General features: G+C 41.8%; 1 protein-coding gene and 1 non-coding gene across 2 annotated transcripts in view; both read right to left on the bottom strand.

Moving 5' to 3' along the window:
• Positions 1 to 17093, bottom strand: part of OSBPL3 (oxysterol binding protein like 3) — a 95512-nt gene that overhangs the window by 63631 nt on the left and 14788 nt on the right. Inside the window, exons 2-9 of the mRNA XM_052638651.1 lie at positions 11212 to 11328; positions 11002 to 11055; positions 9092 to 9205; positions 5747 to 5914; positions 5042 to 5165; positions 3576 to 3679; positions 3279 to 3371; positions 2070 to 2226 (exon numbers count right to left, since the gene is read on the bottom strand). Coding sequence (XP_052494611.1) covers positions 2070 to 2226; positions 3279 to 3371; positions 3576 to 3679; positions 5042 to 5165; positions 5747 to 5914; positions 9092 to 9205; positions 11002 to 11055; positions 11212 to 11328 — 931 coding nt within the window. The remainder of the gene's footprint in view (positions 1 to 2069; positions 2227 to 3278; positions 3372 to 3575; positions 3680 to 5041; positions 5166 to 5746; positions 5915 to 9091; positions 9206 to 11001; positions 11056 to 11211; positions 11329 to 17093) is intronic.
• On the bottom strand, positions 10826 to 10951 carry LOC128047097 (U6atac minor spliceosomal RNA). The gene has a single exon (XR_008199289.1). It is a non-coding gene; the product is annotated as a U6atac minor spliceosomal RNA (small nuclear RNA).

Below are 17093 nucleotides of genomic sequence, written 5' to 3'. Positions count from 1 at the left end.
TTTTTTTAAAATTTTAGCTATTCTAATGGTGCATAATAATGTCTCATCATGGTTTGGATTTGCATTTTCCTAATGATATTGAAGGGCTTCCCTGATGGCTCAGTGGTAAAGAATCTGTCAAATGCGAGAGACATGGGTTCAATCCCTGGGTAGGGAAGATCCCCTGAAGAAGGAAATGGCAACCTGCTCTAGTATTCTTGCCTGGGAAATCCCATGGACAGAGAAATCTGGTGGGCTACAGTCCATGGGGTCACAAAAAAGTTGGACACTACTTAGCGACTAAACAACAAATGATATTGAAAAATCTAATTTTTGATATGAACAATGCTACAATGGACATCTTCGGATAATTTTAATTTAATTTAATTTATGTATTTTTGGCTGTGCTGGGTCTTCATTGCTATGTGGGCTTTTCTGTCTTTGTGATGAGCAAGGGCTGCCCTTCACTGCAGTGCACAGGCTGCTCATGGGAGTGGCTTCTCTTGTTGCAGAGCACACGCTCAAGGGCGCTCCGGCTTCAGTTGTTGCAGCACGGGGGCTCAACAGTTGCAGTTCCTGGGCTCTAGAGCACAGGCTCGGTAGTTGTGGTGCGTGGGCTTAGCTGCACTGCGGCATATGAGATCTTCTCAGACTAGGGATCAAACCTGGGTCTCCTGCATTGCCAGGTGGATTCTTTACCACTGAGCCACCATGCGAGCACATGTCTTTGGATAACTTTTAAGTTAATTCCTGTGAATGAATTCTTGAAAGTAGAACTGCTGAACAGATAGATTTTCTTTAAAAGTTGAAACATGATGTCACATGGCCCTCCAGAAAAGTACCAATTTACATTCTCATCACTCTCATATAAATTGCTCAGCCTTTAAATTATTCCTAAGGCTCTCACCTTCTTCCGTACAAGTTAAAGAGAGACTTTTGCCAATGCACTCCCTATTACCAATAAAATAAACAAAAAATAAAAATTAGATTGCCTGAAATCCTAACTGGACATGGAACAACAGACTGGTTCCAAATACGAAAAGGAGTACGTCAAGGCTGTATACTGTCACCTTGCTTATTTAACTTCTATGCAGAGTACATCATGAGAAACACTGGGCTGGAAGAAGCACAAGCTGGAATCGAGATTGCCGGGAGAAATATCAATAACCTCAGATATGCAGATGACACCACCCTTATGGCAGAAAGTGAAGAGGAACTAAAAAGCCTCGTGATAAAAGTGAAAGAGGAGAGTGAAAAAGTTGGCTTACAGTTCAACATTCAGAAAACTAAGGTCATGGCATCTGGTCCCATCACTTCATGGCAAATAGATGGAGAAACAGTGGAAACAGTGGCAGACTTTATTTTGAGGGGCTCCAAAATCACTACAGATGGTGACTGCAGCCATGAAATTAAAAGATGATTACTCCTTGAAAGGAAAGTTATGAGCAACCTAGGAAACATATTTAAAAGCAGAGACATTAGTTTGCTAACAAAGGTCAGTCTAGTCAAGGCTATGGTTTTTCCAGTGGTCATGTATGGATGTGAGAGTTGGACTATGAAGAAAGCTGAGCGCCGAAGAATTAATGCTTCTGAACTGTGGTGCTGGAGAAGACTCTTTGAGAGTCCCCTGGACTGCAAGGAGAGCCAACCAGTCCATTCTGAAGGAGATCAGCCCTGGGTATTCTTTGGAAGGACTAATGCTAAAGCTGAAACTCCAATACTTTGGCCACCTCATGTGAAGAGTTGACTCATTGGAAAAGACTCTGATGCTGGGAGGGATTGGGGGCAGGAGGAGAAGGGGACGACAGAGGATGAGATGGCTGGATGGCATCACTGACTCAATGGACATGAGTTTGGGTGAACTCCAGGAGTTAGTGATGGACAGGGAGGCCTGGCGTGCTGCAATTCATGGGGTCGCAAAGAGTCGACACGACTGAGCAACTGAACTGAACTGAAATCCTAATAGAGCAGAAAATGAACCAACTAAGAGTCCCTTCTCCAAGGACTTTCCCACATTCAGACAAGCACATAATACTTTCATCAAACACACTGGAAGAAAGAAACACAAAAAAGAAAGAAAACTCATTTACCTTTATGGGCAATATGACACAGATCCTCTTGCATTTTAGAAAACTCTGATGAGGTTTCAGAGCCATCAGAATAATTTTTCTCTTCTCCAAAATCTAGTGTAGACAAATTAGGATTGGAGGAATGCAGTCTTATTGGGCCAGAAAAAGGCTTAGGTACCTGAAGTGACACCAAAGGCGGATATTACATTTTAGATGTGAGTTGCTTAGACTATTCACTTGTTTCTAAGATTGGAAAGTAGAGAAAAAGAACATTCTACAGAACATTTTTTTTTATTGAGTGATAACTTTCAATAGGAAAACACTTGCCATGGCAACTTCCACTGGCTTCTTATGAAATACAATTGAGTGAGAAATCACATTTTTAATTGGAGATGATCATAACTTTAAAGCTATAGGTTTAAAATGACAGCTAAAGTGGCCAGGCTCGTTCTCATTTATATTCAATTCCTTCCTCCTTGCAATAATCACCCAGGATCTAGGTTGCTAATATTCATAGTTAATGGAGTAGGTTTAAAAATGTTTTCTTTATTACCACCTGGTGCTTCTACAAAACAAATCACTTTCTCAGATGTTTTGAACACAAATCTCTCTTTGCTTTGAAAGTATTTCAATTCAATCCATAAAGTGCTTTAAACCAGAGTAACATAAGAGTATAACAGTTTCTGTAAGTTCCTGATTTATTTTGACCCTAATAATGCTGAAATTTAATATATAATGACTGAGCTGCAAATCTTGGCTTAGCTGTGCATTGGAAAAGTCAGCAGTTAGTGTTATGCAGTGAACTTCTGATGGAAGGTGGGAAGGTTGGAGAGAAGAGACAGTCTATACAATGCCCTGCTCCCGAAGACTCCGGCCAGTGGGCTCGGAGGGATGGTGAGTCCACTGAACCACAGAAAAGGTGGGACAGAGCACACAAGCACAGCAGCCAGAAATCAAGGTGCACACCCCAGTGGGGAAGAGAGCAGGCAGGCTAAGCAGTAAAGAAGGGAAAACCAAAACCCTAGAAATGACTGCAGTCGCTCCAACTGCATCCCATTTTCCCCTTACTCAATATGCATGACATGCTTATTTTAGTATTCAGAAAACCCAAGTGACTGAATTCCTGTCTCTGCACAGGGTATCTGAGAGTAACTACAACAGAGTCACTTTTCTATGGACCCCAGCTTGTGTCCCTGAGGAAACCAGCCTGGAGGGGGAAGCAAGGGTTACCTGCAGCATTCCTTTAGCGTCTTTGCCAAGAGCTCTGGACCGCCACCTCCTGTGTGATCTTTTTTCCTTTTTGGGACTTTCAAAAGCTCCACCCTTTGTTTTAAAACAGGAAAGAGAGCACAGACAGTAAGATGCACCAAACCAACAGGGAAAGACACACACCAGAGTGACCAACTCCATCCCCTTGAATTTGGCTGAAGCAACCAGCCAGAGAAACTTCCCTGTTAGTGAAAGCCTGGGAGGAGAGAGGAAAGCCTAAGAGTGCCAGCAGGCAAACAGAAATGGGCTCTGGCTGACCTGGATGGCATTGATAGCTGGTGCCGAATATGTCCGATGCAGGATGTCCATACTTTGCAGGAGCTGGCTCATCTCCAGCAGGTAGGAGTGACAGTGTGCCAGTTCTGCAGGGGGAAACAAGAGGAGAAATAGGAGCCACTTGTCTTGCGTTCAACCTTCACTGTACTAGTGCCAGCCATTTTTCTCATGTATCTGTATTTGCTTTTACATATGTAAAGCTAGGAAATTTTACTTCCATTTTTATAGGAGAGGCAGTAGACTTGTGGTTAAGGGCATAGATCTAGAGAACCAGGCTGCCTCAGTCTGAATGTACTTAATGAACTGAACCGTAGCCAAATTACCCTTCTCTGGGTCTCAGTTTCCTCAGAGGCTTCTCTGGTGGCACTAGTGCCAAAGGATCCACCTGCCAATGCAGGAGATGGGGGTTCAATACTTGGGTGGGGAAGACCCCCTGGAGTAGGAAATGGCAACTCACTCTGCTATTCTTGCCTGAAAAATCCCACAGACTGGCAGGCTACAGTCCATGAGGCGATCATGATATTCTGAGCTCACAGGACATTTGAGTCAAATAAGTTGATAAAGGCAGAGTACTTTTATTGCTCATATTTATTGAGAGCGCAACATTTTATGGCCCCAGATGTGATCCTATCTGCATTCAACAGAGAAAAATGCAATTTTCAGGCATCTTTCTCTGACAGTGGTTCTTAATCGTGGCTACATTTTAAAAATCAACTGGTAAAAATAAATAAATAAATAAAAATAAAAATCAACTGGTGAGGTTCTTAAAATAACCTATGTCAAAGTCTCATCCCTGGTCAATTAAATTAGAATACTCCCAACCTCACTGGTGACTTCTTTTTTAGTTCCATAGGTGATTCTTAACTAAGGTTGAGAACACTGAGCTTCCGTATATCAAGAGTGGCTCCTTACCAGAATCAGTTTGGAAACTGTGAAAAACTAGTGATGCCAGGGCCCCACCCTGCACTAATTTAAAGGGATTCTCTGGGAGAGGGGCCTAAGCATGGGTATCCTGGCATTTTAAAAGCTCTCTTGCAATTCTAATGTGCAGCCAGGGTAGAGAGCACCTGTTTGGCAAGGAATTTCCATTTGATTCACCCACTCACCTCTGGACAGTGATTTATAAGTTCTTGGATGTGCATCAGAATCATTTTTGGCACTTAAACCCTGGATTCTGTGATTTAGCAGTCTATGTGGAAATTGGGCATTGCTGCTTAAAGAACAGAAAAGGAAACCTACTCACACACACACCCAAGGGAAGACATAAAACTCTAAAAGAGAGTGTCTTTTGTTTATCATGAGTGCAGTTCTTCATAAGCAAAATCTGACAGGGAACATAGACCAGTCTAGAGGGAGAATATAAATTCACCTGGAGTATAAACGAAATCAGGAAAATCTAAGAGCAGAGGTTTTCGACAAAAAGAAGCAGAGGTTTTGAGTCACTCTACCTTTGGAGCATTTTTCCATGTCCTCTGAAGACTGTAACCATAATGGAACTCGAGTCTCACCACCACAAGAAAATGATAAATTGCTTCCGGTTTGAAACGAATTCTGCTTTGATATACTGCTACGCTGTTCCACAGATGACAAAAGCACATTATAAATGAAAACAGAGCCTGGTGGGAACACTTTAGGGGAAAGGATAATAAAGTGGGCCAGTTGCTAATGGAAGCTGTCTGCCCATAATGAGGAAGAAGCTTCTAGCAAAGCACTCCATCAGAGACCCTGAGGGCTCCAGCTGTCACCCATGTGGCCACACCGTGTTACAGGCCCCTGAATTCTCCTCCTGCCCAATGATAACCATATGAAAAGATGACACAAATGTTGGGAAAGACTGTGTGGTTCTGTATGACTATAAATGTATCTCCTGCAGTTTACAGCCAGAAAGCAAACTAAAGTCAAAGTGATCAAGGGAGGGTTAGGATGTTAAATCCCTCTGTACATGCTCTTCTTCAGTTATGATTGCTGCATTAATAGATGCTCCTCTGGCCCTGGCTCTGACTGAGGGGACACCCAGACAAATAAAATCCTAGATCAAACTCATTCTGCTCCTCCCTGTAAACCTCTTCTTCCTCAGACACTGCCCCCAAGAGCAGACTCCCCGCCACAAAGCCACCTAATTTCCCTTAGATTCATGATAGGCAAATCATTACCTTCCTACTTGAAACGGTGTCCATGACCCCAGGACCAGAGTCTGTGACTGCAGATCCTGGGAAAAAATGATTAACTTCATGCGGAAACATGGCGATTTCATTCTGACGGTACACTCTGTGGTGGCGGAGTTTGGATACCCACTCATCAAAGACGTCCTCTGACTTTACCTAGATTGTGTGGGGTCGAAAGGACACAAGAGTATCACTCATCTAAGAAACAGTTAGTCATGCCATTGAGGTCATTCCTGGCACCTCTTCACGCTGACACATGCAGAAGTGTGGAAGTACCGATTTGTTTACTTCGTTACATTCGTCTAGTCTATGGAACAAGTCTATGGAGTAGGAGATGGAAAGCAAGAATGGTCTTCATAAACTCCATATTTAAGCATTCTATGAAAGAGCCAACTGTTATGCTATTATTATGTCTTACATTAAGCCACAAACAAGTTGAAATTTATATTTATCCATCTCTTACAAGAAGAAAAAAGAATTAGAAAAAAGGGTATTTATCCATCTCTTAAAGCAGTTCCAAGTTCTCCTGTCCCCATTTCTCATATCCCCACTGAAAACATTACACCATTTTTTAATTAATAAAAAACCTCTTTTCTAATTCAGACTTTTCAGATCAATCTTCTCTGAACTGGAGAGAATGAATAAATTCTTCTTGAAATATTTAACCTTGTTCATCTTCTCTGATAACGAAATGCTACTGAGGAATAGATGTTAATGAATGTGAAGGTTATTTACAAGAACATTTCTCCCACTCTTAGAAAACAAAAAAGGGATAAAGTATTATCAGTGATTTCCAGGATTTTTCAAACACACAAACACAAACTTTTAGCCATTCTCTCCATGATTGACTATCAATGTATACTTTCTATGAAGAGTAATGTTTGTATGTAGTAACTCTTATTATAAAATACATCAAATGTGCATTAAAGTACTAAAAAGAATATATGAAGCACCTATGCACCATAAATATCTCTTAATAGTCAATACTTCTATGTATGCATGATGGTGCATTAATACTTTCAAAATGAAAAGTGATAGACATCTATATATGAGAAAACAGAGACTCATGAAAAGGCAATATAAATGACTCTAAAAGAATACTCAGTAGGTTAACTTCCAAGAAGAAAAATCCAGGTCAATTCAGTTAAAATCTTTACTAAAGCTGTTACTGAGAGCAAGGACGTGGAAATAAATGTCAGCAACATCCTTCATTTAGGAAGTGTTTGGTTGACATCTATATTTGTTGTGTTGGTTAGAAATACACAGAAGACTTGAAACCCCACCAGGTTCTACTGGACATGCCATTTACAGGTAGAAGCAACACAGACTCACATCTATTTGTCTCCTTTAAATTATGTTCTTGAAATGTACTTCATTTCCCAGACCTTGCTACTGGGCATTTTATAGGAATCCTGTGTCATTCTTTGTACTAGTCTACTATCAGAGGCCATTAAAAATCAGTGCCCAGAGCATTCCTCTTGACCCATTTTTTAACTGGGTTAAATGAGGCAGAAGAACAAAAGCGCTTTCTTAAATAACTGACCAGGGTTCTGCGTTAGCCCCTTAGATAGTCACAGGACTGCGGGTGCACAGCTACGAAACTCTCTGCTGCCCAGACCCCCTTTCTGTGATAAAGGGAGAGACTGGGACTGGATGGGTCACATTAGAAACCGTCCAACTCTGAGACCATCAGCCAGGACGTCAGATGAGTCCACACACCCGCTCTCACAGGCATAACTGATGGTCAGAGTGGACAGGAAACACAAACAGAACTGGAAGTGAATCAACACAGAGAAATATTAACCAGCGTTTATCACGATATTAGTATTTGATGTATGTCGAGGCATTCTAGTTCTTTAAAAATTAGGAATTAATCATTGCTTTTACTCTGTTAACTAGAATAGAGAAATTATTTGAGAGGAGGTTTACCACTGAAGTGGTAAACCTTCAAAGATTTTTTTTAAAATCTTTTTTAAAAAAAGATTACAGGTCTCTCCCTCCTTTGATTCACATTAGTTATTCTTAGTCAAGGGTATTGTGACCACCCCAGGGGATGTTTGATGACATCTGCAGACATACGGGGGTTGTGATAATTACAAGAGGGCTGTTACTGACATCTACTGGGGGTAGGCCAGGGCATCCTACAATGCACAAGCCAGGCCCCCATGGCAGAGAAGTTTCCAGCCCACCCTCCAGATGTGCTGAAGGTTAGAAACCCTGCTCTAAACAATTATTACACCCATAAGCACAGGGGCTTAGGCTTAAAAAACAGTATAGATTTGACTGTCCTGGGCAGTCCCTCAACTACATGTATGTGCTAAACATGTATTTGCCCAAGTACCACAGACATGTCATGGGGAGGACAGGGATACACTAAGATGTGAAGATCTCAATCTCATGCTTTTATTTTCCTAACTCTCAGCCCCCATTCCCAATATTCCAAGTAATTTGTCCAAGTAAGAAAGGACTCCTACGTTTTCTCAATTAATTTCTAATCCTCGGGTAACATCTAATAATTATATATAATAAATGAACCTATTGAGCTTACAGTGGGTCAGGAATTACATCAAGTTTTCAACATTCAGCTCCACAAGATGAGCAAAGTAGTTCCCACTGTGGGGGCGGGAAGTGGTGAGAAAACTAAGACTTTCAGAGATTCAATAATTTGTCACAGGCCGAGAGCAAGTAAGTAGTCAGGTGCTTAAGATCTGAACCACATCTGGATCTCCAAAGCTCTTGCTTCATGCTTTTAATTATCTATACAACCTGCAGCAGAGGGGGCAGAAGAATGGAGTGAAACACTCCATTTCAGAGACACTATTTAGAGACCCGTCCTTTAGGGGAAATTTTTTTAACATCACTGTGGTATGAGAATTTTAATCCCTATAAAGTTAGTTGACGTTGTAAGCCAGAGCTTCACAGACTAAAGATCATATTATATTTCAGGAAACATATTTTATTCTATGGCAAATGGCTCTTCACTAAAGATGGTACTGCCTGGGAGTAGAGAGCGTTTATATTTGAAAACATGAAGTTATTTTTTTGGTTACTGATGTCACAGTCACAATGGAGGCCAGATATGAGGGAGAAGAGACAAGGATGTGGAATTTATTTTATTGAGTCCCAGTGTGAGAGACTCTCCTGCACAATGAAGAACGGTCCCATCCAGATAGCAATAGCATCCTTAGAAATACTTCCCTAATGAAGATCTTCTACACATTGGCTGGATGTTCTGAAATTCACCAGGCATCACCAACGGTACTGTAACTGACGATTCCTTCGCAACATGAAGGATCTGTGCAAAGGGCGACAGCGCCTGGGCAGCAGTCTCACCTTCAGATGGTAAATGTGCTCCTCGGTATCCAGGTCTATGCACTTGGATGACTTCTTCACAGACATCACCGAGAGCCCGACGTCGATGCAGCCATGCAGCTTCTCTCTCTCTATCTGCAGGGGCACGCAGGGGCCCCCATGAGAACCACAGTGTTAAAAACCACCCGAACATCCTTGACACTCCTTTCCCTCTTCCTCCCCTTCCACACCCGCTGATAGTAAACACAACAGCCACACTTCTCCAGCACTTAGTGTGAGCCAGCGCTGAGCTGAGTGCTATGCATGCGTCATCCTGCTTAACCTAAAGGGAAGACCGGATTGCAGAGGATTAAGTAACAAGCAGAAGGTGAGGAAAGCGGACTGACTCCCACAGCAGTGAATTCACCTGTTAATGGCACTGCTTCCTGCAGGATTTCTGGGGTCTAAATTCATTTGGAAGTGATTTTAGAAGAGGAGCAACTTTGTTTTCTACCTCTGTGACTCTATTTCTGTTTTGTATTAGTTTCATCTGTACTAATTTTTAGATTCCACATATAAGCAATATCATACGATCATGATATTTGTCTTCGTCTATCTGACTTACTTCACTCAGTATGACCATCTCTAGGTCCATTCATTGGCCGCAAATGGCATTATTCCTTTCTTTTTTCATGGCTGAGTAATATGGTTACAAGGGGGAAGCGTGGGGGGATGGGAAATTGGGAGGTTGGGACTGACATATACACTATATATAAATAACTAGAAAGAACCTACTGTACAGCCAGGGAACTCAATACTCTGTAATGACCTATGTGGGAATAGAATCTAAAACAGTATGGGTGCATGTCTAACTGATTCACTGTGCTGTACAGCAGAAACACGGCATTATAAATCGACTATACTCCAATAAAAATTAATTAAACAAAAAATTTTTAAAGCTGAGTAAAACATAAAAATTAAAAGAGGAGTAAGGAAGCTAAGACAGGCCACTGTGGGTCAGGCACTATGGCACATTTCTGCAGGTACCCCTACAGGGTGAGCACCGTGAAAGAGGAAGGCAGGAGGAGAGAAGTGCTGGGTGAGAGAGGGACTCTCGTGCAGGTAGGACCAGCAGTTATCCTGAGCCCCGGTGGGCCATTTGCCTGGTGTCCACACACACGGGAATCTCCTGTCACCTTCACCAAGGACTTTCCCCACTAAACCCCTCAGTCCCCATAATAGTGGGAGGACACGTCCTGTGTTTTGTTCCTGTTACCTCACTGGGAAGAGATCTGTCCCCACTCAGAGAACCCCATAGTGCAACCCTAAGACCAGAACCCAGAGCTGGATGCCCAGTAGAGTATTGAGAGGGGCCCTCACGCCTCCACTTGGTGGGTGAACTGAGCCCATGCAGAACCTAGAGAGGAGACAGAAGGGAACAGGCACCTCTGTTCCCTGAGAGAGAAACACCACCACCCTCATGGTTTCCAGCTAGGGAAATGCAGTCCCAAATGTACAGTCTCATCCTACAACCACTGTGTGCATGCTCAGCCGCTCAGTTGGGTCTGACTCTCTGCAGCCCCATGGACTGTAGCCCTCCAGGCTTCTCTGTCCATGAGGATTCTCCAGGCAAGAATGCTGGAATGAGCTGCCATTTCCTCCTCCAGGGATCTTCCTGACAGGGATAGAACCTGGGTCTCCGGCACTGCGGGCAGATTCTTTACCGATTGAGCCACTATATTGTTGTGCAGTTGCCCAGTCGCATCCGACTCTTTGCGACACCAGTGGTTAGATGCCATGAAGTAGGTGGCAATGCCTTAATCATATGCATGTTGTCGGGCTCAAGAGCCTCTTCCGTCCTCATCAAGGGGAGTGCTAACCTTCTCTCCTTTCATACAACATGACTAGCCCTGGAGAATTCTTCAATAGCATGCTGGATTAAGACCACTTACGTCAGTTTGGTTCTTGGCATACTTCAAGATTCCTTTGTCCAGATAGAAGAATCTCTGTGGGGAACAAAGTAGAATTCATTAAAATATTCTATTTAAATATCCTTCTCTTGGTCTCCTTGCTTGGCCTCAAATTAAATATACACGTCTAAGAACAGGGCCTGAGTAGGGAATGTGGGTGCAAACAAAGGTGAGTCCCAATCCAGTTCTTACCTTATGCCAGCCTTTCAAGGGCCATTTTCTCTTTTTCAGCAAAAATCCTTTCTGTATTGGTGGCTCTTGGGTGTAATTCATCTCTCCTCTCAGTCCTTCCACCACTTCCCAGCTGTCCTGTTCCAATGAAAGAGTTCGGGCTCAATGACTATCTTTAAATGAGTATCAGGCTCAATATATACATATATATCCAATAGAAACATTAAGAAGCACTTGATCCCATTTGTAAATCCATCCAAGATGATGAGATTGGCTGGGTGTGCTGGGGAAAAGAAATCCAGGCTTAATTTACATAGTTCTTAGACTTTATAGATTTAATGCTACAACTTAGTGGCATCAAATTTGTCTGTTTTTCAGGAGCTCTCTCTCAGAAAGGAATGTCTCTTCCTCTTCTGGTGCTTGAACCTTGATAACCACAGCTAAAGGTAAGGATTTTGCTATAAATTCTATTTTTGTTCCCTTGGCATCATCAGTTATTTTCACTCACTACTAGACTTCAGTCTAAATTTGAACCCAAAGCTATAGACATCAAGATGAAAACTGGGCAGGAGGGATGGGGTGGCTGAGAAAATTGGCCCCAAAGCGTGAGACTGCGTCGTGTTGGTAAACATGACAAGTTGTTTGAAATAATGATTTGGGCACACTATCCCCAAATTCTAGGTATTTAAATTGTTGGAAATCTAGAAGCGTCAAAAAGGTGGTTCTGCAACACATATTTGCATCCTCTTTTCCCAGAAATTTTGTTTTCTCTTCTTTTGTTTAAAAAACTTGGGGTGGGGGCAGTGTGGAGGAGGGTACAATTATTGCTCTACTAAGCTGTTTGCAATTTGGGGGGACAAATAGTTATTATAATAAATCTGTCACTGTCAGCTGTTTAGGTTATTTCAACTAATTGGCTAAAAAATAATTTTTAAAGGAATACTAAAGAAAAACACTAAAAGTTCTAAAAAGTTATTTTCAAATGCTTGAAAATGCACATATTCATTGCAAAATTATCCCAAGGTAGACCAAAATTGGCAACACTTCAGTGGTTTTTAAATTTTTTATTGTTATCTTTTGTTGAGATATACATGAAATGCACAAATCTTAAGACCACAATTTGAAGAATTTATAAACCTATACCTACCATCCAGATCAGAGAGAAAACATTTCCAACACAGGATATTTTAATTTTGACAAACATGCCTTTCCCCTCCTCAGGTTTACTGAGCTATTACTGACCTATAATATATGAAGCTTTAAGAGGTACAATAAGGTGATTTGATACACTTCTATTCCCTCACATAATTACTGTTTGTGTGTGTGTGTGTGTGTGTGTGTGTGGTGATAACATTTAAGATCTACTCTCTTAATGACTTTCAAGTATATGGTACTGTTAATTATAGTCACCAAGCTATACATTGGCTCCTCAGAGCATATTCATCTTATGGCTGGGAATTTGTACCATTAACCAATATCTCCCCATTCCCTCCGCCCTCCACCCCATCCTGACAGCCACCATTCTACTCTCTCCTTCTATGAGCTCCACATCTTTAGATTCTGAATATAAGTGAAAACATGCAGTATTTGTCTTTCTCTGATTTATTTCCCTTAGCATAATGCCCTCAAGCTCCATTCATGTTGTCATGAAAGGCAGGCCTTTTTAATGGCTGAATAACATCCCATTGTATGTGTATGTATGTACATATATGGAATATATGGATGCTTACATTTCCATGGGACACATATACATCTCACATTTTCTTTATCCACTCACTCATCCAGTGAGCACTTAGACTGTTTCCATGCCATGTCTATTGTAAATAATGCTGCAATAAAAACTGGGGCACAGATAGCTCTTCAAGAGACAAATGTGTCACCTGGCCAAATTTCATGTTGAATAACTTGCTCTTAGTCAAATCTCCAGCCCACAGGAAAGTGGTACAGACAGAGGCCAGAGGGGTTGAGAGATGGACCTTAATAACCTGGGAGCAGAAGCAATTGGACCCAAGTCCTAGGAGAATGACGGGGAGGGCGTGGAACCACAGGCAGTCCTGGGTGCTCCGGCTCAGTTTCTGTGTTGTCCTCAAGTTCAATACACGAAAAACCCCCGGTGGCCAGAACACTCTCCTACTTTAGTGGCTGAACTCCCTTTGTATAACCGTCCCCAAAGATCTGCCTTATGTCTGATTGCATTTTACTATGAATAAGGCTAAAGCTACACCCCAGAATTTTGAAACACAGCATTAGTATTCCAGTATCTGGAGTTGTAAAAGTTGAATTCTTCAACGGAAAAAGCAAAACTTAGACTCAACTCTTAAATTAGTGGACTTTTTCAGAAAGGTAGCAATTTCAAATGAGATTCTTTATAGCAATTATTACTAATTATTTCAAGTCACTTAAATTTTTAAAAAGTCATTCATACTTACATTCAGACAATCAATAGAGAAGAATGCATAATATTAAGTAATGAGGAGCCACACACACACAAATATTCTGCTCACATTTATTTCAGCTCAAAAAACCAGTCCTCAAAAAGTGTCTTGCCTGTCAAGATTTTAATAAATCTTCAAAATCATCAAGTTAAAAATTTAACCTCTTCTAGGAAGCCTCTTCAGAAGAAAGAACTATTTCATCCCTAGAAACTCCACAAGTATTTCATCTTACCTTTCGCCTACTTATGATAGTATATGCAAGGTTTTATCATCCCTAGATGGATAATAGACTCTTTGAGGGTGTGAAGTGTCTAGTTTAGTTTTTATTTCCTCATATGCCTAATCTGCTTCCAGTGAATACCATGCATCTGATTGACAAACGGATAAACCTGGTCCTGGAATAAGGCTGCAAACAGATTAATGTTGTTGGAACATCATTCACTGGCTTGCATCTGAAGTGTACCAACAAAGGTCTGTAGAGTCAAATCTATGATTTTTCCAGTAGTCATGTATGGATGTGAGAGTTGGACCATAAAGAAGGCTGAGCACTGATGAAAATTGATGCTTTTGATCTGTGGTGTTGGAGAAGACTCTTGAGAGTCCCTTGGACTGCGAGGAGATCAAACCAGTGAATCCTAAAGGAAATCAATCCTGAATATTCATCGGAAGGACTGATGCTGAAGGAGCTGAAGTTCCAATACTTGGCCACCTGATGCAAAGAGCTGACTCATTAGAAAAGGCCATGATGCTGGGAAAGCTTGAAGGCAGGATGAGAAGGGGATGACAGAGGACAAGATGGTTGAATGGCATCACTGACTCAACGGACATGAGTTTGACCAAGCTCCAGGAGAGAGTGAAGGACAGGAAGCCTGGCATGCTGCACTCCATGCAGCTGCAAAGAGTCAGACACGACTGAGCAACCAAACAGCAACAACAATACCTCTGGGCCAAATGACTCTTTACAAGTCAAATACAGCACAATCACACTTGAGAAGGAAACTTGAGAAAGAAGGTGTCATTGTTAAAGGAAACCTAAGGCTCAAAATTCTCTGAAAAGTACTCCAAAGAAATCAAGCTCCTCTGCTTTGCTTAAGACTCCCAGGCAGCACGCAGAGTGCTAATACTGAGATGTGCTTAGACCACCATGCACATCTGCTCAAGACCTTCAATTGTGCAAAATGTGAATGCCGAGAGGGATTAGATGCTACTTCATACTTCACAAAACTGGAAAAGAAAAAAAATGGAATGAGATCATGCTTGTTTAAAAGATAACAAGAATTAAATTTCAAAAAATGTTTCAAGGATTCATGTTAGAACTAGATTTCTCCTGAACTGAGACACAGTATACATCTAACAATGAGCATGTGTGGAGGGCAGGGGATCAGATTTGATTTGTTGACTCTTGAATAAGCCAGACAGGGTTCACATTTATTACTGCGAAACATCATCTTTTTCCCCTCACTTCATCTTCTATCTGGGCTCAGGACATGAAACTCTTCCCAGGCTGGAAGAGGCAGATCTAAAGAATTTAGGAAAGTGAAGGCTCTCCTTGACAGAGGGAGACAGCACTGCAGCCAGCACCTTTTCTGGCTCAACCTCCCAATCCTCCCCCTTCAGCTTCCTTATCTTTCACCATCCTGAAGTCATGAGGCTGAAATCTGACAGCCAGCATCCAGCCAGTGGTTCTCAGTAGAGGCAGTACTGTTCCCTTAGGCTGTGAAACCTTGGGGGCATTTTTAATTGTCAAAGTGATGGGGTGGGGGTGGAGTCTCTAGCAACTGATGGCTGGGGACCTGGGATGTTAGATGTCCTGAGATGCCTCAGTCTTGCACAATAAAACAAGTTGTCCCAACATCTGCAAGAGTTTCCAAAGTGCACAGTGACATTTTCATAGGTGAAACCTGTTTATACTTGCCAAAGTATTTTTGCATGCTTTTTAGCACACTCTGAATTCTTGGGAATGCAACTACTAAGTAACAGATAAGATTGTACTTTCTCCTGTTTGGAACTTTACCAACAGTCACCCACCTTTTTGCAGAATCACTGACATCAGTGACAGTCGTGTCACTTGTGTTATATGAGTTATCAATGCATCTCTGGGACGGGGGAGCCTGGTGGGCTGCCGTCTACGGGGTCGCACAGAGTCGGACACGACTGAAGTGACTCAGCAGCAATGCATCTCTATGGGTCTGTATTAGTAGCTGTCACGCCATGTACAGGGATACCTGACTACTCCATCACATCTTCTAGTGTAGCCATGTCTGGGCTTTTACACATTGTAACGTACACCTTAACATTAACCACTTTCTCTGCAGTTGCCTTTATTTATAACAAAGCACTTTGTTAACATTTTCAAAATTATGTGTGCAAATACATTAGGTGAAAAATCAGTTTCACTTGAGTGTTAAAGGTTCATTGAAACATTGATCACAAAAGGGGACATTAGTATGATGGGGTTAAAGATCACTGCTGATCTTGACACCAATTCTGTGAGAAGGAATGCCAGGCCAGGGAACAATGTAGCAAAATCACTTTGAAACTATAAGGGCTTGATCATTTTTACAAGTCTGTCCTTTTGGTTTCATCTTCAAAGTGTATATCTTCCATGTCCCTTTCCCTGTTTCTACCACTCCATCAAACCTCACTTTCTAAGACTCCCCACTTCTATGATACCCCATTAGGTCCTATCCTCCATGCAATGAAAAAATGAATACAACATATCTGTCATTTTCACTTCTGTGGCTTACTCGTATTATTCCAGCCTCCCAGAATCTTCTCATGCTCTTTTCCACCCATACAAAAGCTTCAAGATTTTAGCTCAGTGTCTATCTCTTTCCATGAAATTCCTAAATTACCCAAACTACATCAATCATGTATTACTGTAAATTATAGCAGTGTTGCTGTCCATGGGTTCCCCTGATAGCTCAGCTGGTAAAGAATCCGCCTGCAATGCAGGAGACCGCGGTTCAATTCCTGGGTCGGGAAGATCCCCTGGAGAAGGGATAAGCTACCCACTCCAGTATTCTTGAGCTTCCCTGGTGGCTCAGCTGGTAAAGAATCTGCCAGCAATGCGGGAGTCCTGGTTCTATCCCTGGGTTGGGAAGATTCCCTGGAGAAAGGAAAGGCTACCCACTCCAGTATTCTGGCCTGGAGAATTCCATGGACTGTATAGCCTATGGGGTCACAAAGAGTAGGACACGACTGAGCGACTTTCACTCACTTTCCCAAACACAGTTTTCTCCGTTATTAACGTCTTATATTGGTGTGGCACACTTTTTATAAGTAGATGAACTACATCATTATTAACGAAAGTCCATAGTTTATACTAGGGAGTCACTCTTTGTGGCATACAGTTCTAAGAGTTCTGTCAAACACATAATGTTCATACGATTATATCCACCATTAAAATAACAAAATAGTTTCACTTCCCTAAAAATCCACTTGCCTTAACTTTCATCTCCTCTCTTA

The sequence above is a fragment of the Budorcas taxicolor genome, chromosome 4, assembly GCF_023091745.1.
Source record: "Budorcas taxicolor isolate Tak-1 chromosome 4, Takin1.1, whole genome shotgun sequence".
In the NCBI taxonomy this organism is placed as follows: Eukaryota; Metazoa; Chordata; class Mammalia; order Artiodactyla; family Bovidae; genus Budorcas; species Budorcas taxicolor.
This window is presented reverse-complemented; position numbering and strand designations above follow the sequence as displayed.